General features: G+C 36.4%; 1 protein-coding gene across 4 annotated transcripts in view; it reads left to right on the forward strand.

The window, feature by feature from the left end:
- Nucleotides 1–6,693, forward strand: part of SLAIN1 (SLAIN motif family member 1) — a 63,848-nt gene extending 57,155 nt beyond the window's left edge. For all 4 annotated transcript variants that reach the window (XM_064369102.1, XM_021675695.2, XM_064369104.1 and 1 more), the window contains 2 exons: nt 3,305–3,587; nt 5,599–6,693. In XM_064369102.1, coding sequence (XP_064225172.1) covers nt 3,305–3,587; nt 5,599–5,674 — 359 coding nt within the window. In that variant the 3' untranslated portion in view covers nt 5,675–6,693. The remainder of the gene's footprint in view (nt 1–3,304; nt 3,588–5,598) is intronic.
- Nucleotides 6,694–7,165: the final 472 nt, after the last annotated feature.

The following is a 7,165-nucleotide window of genomic DNA, read 5'->3' on the forward strand; positions in this document are numbered from 1 at the left end:
TGCCTGTGTCTTTTTTTCAAATAATGACTTCTTTTCCTTTGGGTAGATATTCAGTAGTAGGTTTGCTGGATCAAATGGTAATTCTACTTTTAGTTCTTTAAGCAATCTTCATACTGTTTTCCATAGTGGTTCTACTAATTTACACCCCCACCAGCAGTGTAGAAGTGTTCCCTTTTTGCCATATCCACACCAACATCTATTGTTTTTGACTTTTTAATTATGGCCATTCTTGCAGGGTAAGGTGATAGCTCATTGCGGTTTTAATTTGCATTTCCCTAATGATTAGTGATGTTGAGCATTCTTTCATTTTTTCATTTGTCTGTTGGCTGTTTGAATATCTTTTTTTGAGAAATCTCAGTTCATGCCCTTTGCCTACTTTTTGATGGAATTACTTTTTTTTTTTTCTTTTTCTTTTTCTTGCTGATTTATTTGAGTTCCTCATAGATTCTGGATATTAGTCCTTTGTCAGATGCATAGTTTGCAAATATTTTTTCTACTCTGTGAGTTGTCTGTTTACTTGCTGATTATTTATTTTGCTGTGCAGAAGCTATTTTAGTTTAATTAGGTCCCTAAATTTAATTAATTTAGTTTATTTATTTTTGTTTGAGTTGCCTTTGCTTTTGGGATTTTAATCATGATTTCTTTGTCTAAGCCAATGGCTTTAGACAAAGATAATTTTTTCAATATTATCTTCTAGAATTTTTATGGTTTCAGGTCTTAGATAGATTTAAGTCTTTGATCCATTTTGAGTTGATTTTTGTATGAGGTGAGAGGTGGGGATTCAGTTTCATTCTTCCACATGTGGCTTGCCAGTTTTCCCAGCACCATTTACTGAGTAGGGTGTCCTTTCCCCAGTGTATGTTTTTGTATGCTTTGTTGACGATCAGTTGGCTGTAAGCATTAGTGTTTATTTCTGCGTTCTCTATTCTGTTTCACTGGTCTATGTGCCTTTTTTATACTAGTACCATGCTGTTTTGGTAACTATAGCCTTGTAGTATAATTTGAAGTCAGTTAATGTGGTGCCTCCAGATTTGTTCTTTTTGCTTAGTCTTGCTTTGGCTATGTGAGCTCTTTTTTGGTTCCATGTAAATTTTAGAATTGTTTTCTTTAGTTCTATGAAGAATAATGATGGTATTTTGATAGAATTGCATTGAGTCTGTAGATTGCTTTGGGCAGTGTAGTCATTTTCATGATATTGATTCTTCCAATCCATGAGCATGGGATGTGTTTTTGTTTGTGTCATTTGTGATTTCTTTCAGCAGTGTTTTTTCATTTTCCATGGAGAGATCTTTCACCTCCTTGGTTAAGTATGTATATTTCTAAGTATTTTATTTATTTTTTACAGATGTTGTAAAAGGGATTGAGTTCTTGATTTAATTCTCAGCTTGGTCATTGTTGGTATATAGCAGTGCTGCTGATTTGTTATACATTGACTTTGTATCCTGAGACTTTACTGAATCCATTTATGAGATCTAGGACCTTTTTGAATGAGTCTTCAGGGTTTTCTGAAGGTATACAATCATATCATTGGCAAACAGTGACAGTTTGACATCCTCTTTTTCAATTTGGATGCCCTTTCTTTCTCTTCTATAATTACTCTGGCTAGGACTTCCTGTGTTATGTTGACTAGAAATGGTGAAAGTGGACATCCTTGTGAAGGAGGTCTTGTTCCAGTTCTCAGGGGGAATGCTTTCAACTTTTCCCCATTCAATATGATGTTGACTATGGGTTTGTCATATATCGCTTTTATTACTTTGAAGTCCCTTCTATGCCTATTTTCTTGACAGTTTTATCATAAAGGGATGCTGGATTTTATCAAACGCTTTTTTTGTATCTATTGAGATGATCATATAGTTTTTGTTTTTAATTCTGTTTATGTGATATATCACATTTACTGATTTGACCATGTTAAACCATTTCTGTATCCCTGGGATGAAACCTGCTTGATCATAATGTGTTATCTTTTTAATAACACATGTATCTGTATTTCTGTGTATAGATTTTATCTTGTATACTTGAGCAAATTTTTTTAAGGAAAAAAACTTAAGGATAAACTATTTTTTAAGGAAATATTTTCAAGAGATGGTAAACAAATGAAACCATGGATACCTTTTTGGGTCTTTTTTCCCTCTTATACTCACTTCAAAAATGTATTTATCATATATTTTATGATTAAGTAAATTCAACTGTTTTAGAAAACAGGTTATGTCCATGTTTAACTGTGTTGCAAGTACTAGGCAGTAAAGGCTTGGGTAGTTAGTAAATAGGCAGAATTATGTGCATAAGTTTCTGTTAAATTTGATTAATTATTTTCCTTGGAGAAAGGGATTAAAAAATTTAAAATCTGGCTAAGCACAGTGGCTCACGCCTTTAATCCCAGCACTTTTGGAGGCCGAGGAAGGCAGATTGCCTGAGGTCAGGAGTTTGAGACCAGTCTGGCCAACATGGTGAAACCCTGTCTCTACCAAAAATACAAAAAACTTAGTCAGGCGTGGTAACACATGCCTATAGTCCCAGCTACTCAGGAGGCCGAGGGAGGGGAATTGCTTGAACCAGGGAGGTAGAGGTTGCAGTGAGCAGAGATCATGCCACTGCACTCCAACCTGGGTGACAGAGTGAGACTCCATCTCAAAAAAAAAAAAAAAAAAAAAAAAATTTAAAAGCTTCTGCCTAACAGTTTGTTACCTTTTAATGTGAAATGATACACAAAGTTGGGTCAGCATACTGATGAAATTTTTAAGCGTTCTTACCCAGAGAGTTCCCAGTTCCCTTCATTTTATAGGTTTTGCTGCTATTATAAATGTAATAATATCCAGCAACCCAATGAGATAGATAAATGACATAATGAATATTATTTAAACAATATATCTGTAATAAACTATACCTACAGATATCACCTCTGTCTTCAATAATTACAACTATTAAAGTATCTCCTCATTTTATTTTCATGGATCCACCATCAAAGCTAGCATCAAGAAATCCTAATGTCTGGCAAGCAAGCAGGGAAGACTTTGTCTTATAAGAACTCAGAGATTATCACATTTGTAAAGGAAAGGAGGCTGTGCTTAGAACTGGTTTCTGCATATAGTCAGCCACTCTAAAATGTGGCTGATGGACAGAAGGAGATCCTTGTCAAGGATTAGAATTTTCCACGACTCAGTGCTGTCTGGAACCTATATTCCATTTATCTCCTCCCGTGTGTATTGTACTCTCAGGCATAATGGGCTCTTCTGAAAATAAAACACATTTCCTAGGTTAGATAGTGGTAGAAGCTTCCTCATGTGAATATCATTTTCTCTTCTAGTTCCATCACCGGGACAGCTTCAGCACAGAGTCCACAGTGTGGGGCATTTCCCAGTGTCTGTCCGACAACCTCTTAAAGCCACAGCCTATGTGAGTCCAACTGTTCAAGGCAGCAGTAACATGCCTTTATCGAACGGCTTACAGCTATATTCCAACACAGGAATCCCCACACCAAACAAAGCTGCAGCTTCTGGGATAATGGGTCGCAGTGCACTCCCAAGACCTTCGCTGGCAATAAATGGGAGTAACCTGCCTCGAAGCAAAATTGCACAACCTGTTAGAAGGTAAGAATCTTTGTTTGTATAACTTGATTTGCAGTTTGGAACTAGAAACTGCTCTAGATACACACTGACCTTTCCCTTGGCTCACTTTAACCTTAGTAAGTCACTATCCTTTATGGCCTGACTTGTGCTTTCCTCACTTTGAAAAGTGATGGGTATCCCTGTGTGGGTCTGGTCTCCTTCTCGCTGATGTCATACTCCCTCATCACTTTCACTCCTGACACATTCTTTGCTTTTGATTTTACCAGATAAGCTCCATCTCCAGAGCTTGTAGCTCTCTGCTCCCAAGTTACTAGCATGGCTTGCTCCGTGTCTCCTTCAGGTCTTTGCTCAGATGGTAGCTCTATTGAAAAATTGTAGGGCGGGGGGAAGTTGACTCTTTGGTTCATTGCTGTGTATCCCTGATGCCAAGAACTATGCCCAATATGGGTAGGATCTCAAATATTTGTTGATTAGTCATGTTTAATCAAAATATGGAAAATGTGTCGGGTATATGTGCACATGCACACCCTCTTCCCACACATTTATGTTTTAAAAGCACCTTAAGGACATTCAGCTGGGGCTTTATCAGCTTCTGTTGGTAAGTTCAGTATGGTCCAGGTGGAAATTTTTTTTTCCCTTCAAAGTTTCAGATTACTTGCAGAGGCCATTTTAGCCCAGCTCTTGGTCATGATGTACCCTTTTTGAACTGGATATCATGGAGTGTCATAGTAAAAGAAAATTCATAAAAGTGGTTTGAGGAGAGATTGAGAGATGAGGAAATAAAGACAGTAAATACAGACAACGCTTACAAGAAATTAGGATATGAAGGAGGAGAAGGAGCATAGTAAAAGTTTGAAAGGGTGGAACAGTAATTTTTTCTGTCTTTATGCATTTATGTATATATAAATAGTTTTGTTTTTTGTTTGGTGGTAATAGATGCTCAGATCAGCAACAAGTTTTAAAAAACAGAAACTATTGAAAAGTAGAAAAGTAAAGACTGACCCATAATCCTACTACCCAGATATAAATCATTTTGGTACATGTTTATTTATTCAGTAAGTTTTGGCTTATTCTGCTTTGTAAATGCAGAGCTGTGTCGTCATGTCGATGGCTGAATGAAATCATATTATTTGATGTATATGGTTATTGTAGACCATTTATCCTTGAATATGTGCCTCCAAACGAAACTCTTGGATAAGTTGGCACTGCTAGACTATATGAGATGGTCTGTTTCCCCAAACTTAAGCAAACACTGGGTATTATCATTCTTTTTAACAATTTTTTTAGTTTAAATTATTTATTGATTTTTTTAGAGACAGGGTGTTGCTCTGTTGCCCAGGCTGGAGTGGAGTGGTGTTGGTCATAGTTTGTTGTAACCTCAAACTCCTGGGCTCAAGTGATCATCCTGCCTTGCTAGGACTATAGGTGCATACCATCGCTCCCAGATAATATGAAAAAAAAAAAAAAAACTGTAGAGACAAGGCCTTGCTGTGTTGCCCAAGTTGGTCTTGAATGCCTGGCCTCAAGCGTTCCTCCTGCCTCAGCCTCCCAAAGCATTGTGATGATAGGTGTGAGCCACCGGACTCAGCCAAAGAATTTTTAAAAATGTTTTGCCAATATGATAGGCAAATCTTCCATTATTAGTAAGGTTTTGAAGATTTCTTCATATTCTTTTGCTGTTTGTATTCAACAGAGTAACCATTTATGTCTTTAGGCCATGTTTCTAGCCAGGAGTCTATATTTTTCTTATTTTAAAATATGTTTTATTAAGGGTCACTTTTATTTATGTGGCAAATTTACTTGTGCACATACAACATGCATGGCACTTGGCCATGAACTGGAACTCTGGGAGATATGCATGCAGTGAAGACCCGTAAGTGTGAACCACAAGGTACACTTGGGATAGTGCCAATGGCTTATCATGACTGCAGTGGAGGAGCATAGATGGTAGAGTAGGTCAAAGTAGGTGATGTGACACACAGGATTATTAACAATCTCTCTCTCTCTCTGTGTTTCTCTTATCTCTTTTTAGTTTTCTTCAGCCTCCAAAGCCTCTGTCTTCACTCAGCACTCTGAGGGATGGAAATTGGAGAGATGGTTGCTACTGATGGAGTTTTATGTACCCTTGACAAATGGGAAAGAAGTAAAAATGAGGGTTGTGTTACCTAGCTGGCTGGGTAACAGTGGATGTTGGGATATTCTTTCCCTTTTGCATTTTAATATATTTACTGCATTGTTTCTCAATGGACCAGTCACCAGAGACTAATTATTGCACTTAAATATTTGCCTGAGATACTGCAACGTTCTCAAACCCATGGTTGCAGTATTGTGACACTTAGATCTAGGAGGTTTTTGTAGAACTGCTCTGTACCTGAATACTTTTTGAGATAATTGAGATGTATCAATAATGCTTTGCCATATGAGTTTTTTAAAGTAACTTGTTCAATTTACTTACATGTTCTAAACATCTTTCCATTACGTGTTCTGTATTTTAATACATTGCATATTGACAACTAGGTTCTATAATGTATGCTTTGAAATTTACTTTTTTATAGTTTACAGGAATTTTATTTTTTGTGCCTATTTCTTTTTACACCTATGTGAACCACTATGGAACAACTTAAATTTTGTGCCATAAAAATATTTTTGTGGTAAGGTACTATTTTTTTAGCTCTAGGGATATATCAGCAAAAATACATCATGCAGTTTGAGAGACGTAATTTTGTGTTGAATGAGCACAACATAATTTGAAGCATTGCAAGGAGATAGCCAGACAGCAGCGTTAAATGGTCTTGTCTTTTTCATTGTTAATTTATTGTCATACATGAGTTTCATATTTATAACAACATCACAAGCTCATTGCACTTAATACCTGCAATGTTTGCTACTGTACCACAATTGATTTTCAATACTTTATTACAAAGGATGAAACTGTAATGTTTTATTAACAATGCTTCTGGAAATGAATGCATTTTAAAGCAAATAAATCTTTTTGATAGACCTTTTACAAAATCCATTTGCACTAATGAATGCTTTCTTATGGCATATAACTAAATATTTGTTACTGTGTACACTGCTGTTTTGGAATGTTCAGAAATAAAGACTCTATTTCAGCAATATCAGGTCATGCATGAGTGTGCAGCATGAATGGTATGACTACACGTGTTTCACTACAGTTGTGAAAATGGTTATTGTTCCTCTGTTCTTGTACAGGGCATTTATATCTCAAGCAGGTAGACTTAGAATATTCACATTTGTAAAATTATTTTTCTTTTCCAAAATACTCCTGATAAGAAATGAGAGATTTTCTTACATAAGTTTTGGTTAGGTAGTTTTACAATGAAGTTTAAGTCCATTTAAAGAGACCACTAAAACTCAAGCAGCATGTTGCTTGAGAAACACATTTACAGATGAACATTGTCAGTGGAGATTTTAATATTTATAGGAGTTGAATTTGAAATACTTTCTCAGTACCAGTAAAATAGCAAAATACTGTTTCCGGGTTTTGGGGTTCAGGGGAGCCCTGAGCTCCCCTGAGAGGATGTTTCTCCAGGTTCTTGGTCTATCACTCTCTCAAGAATGGGAGAGGTACCATGGCA

Source organism: Aotus nancymaae, unplaced genomic scaffold, assembly GCF_030222135.1.
Source record: "Aotus nancymaae isolate 86718 unplaced genomic scaffold, 86718_ANA_hifiasm-v0.15.2.pri h1tg000088l, whole genome shotgun sequence".
Classification (NCBI taxonomy): Eukaryota; Metazoa; Chordata; class Mammalia; order Primates; family Aotidae; genus Aotus; species Aotus nancymaae.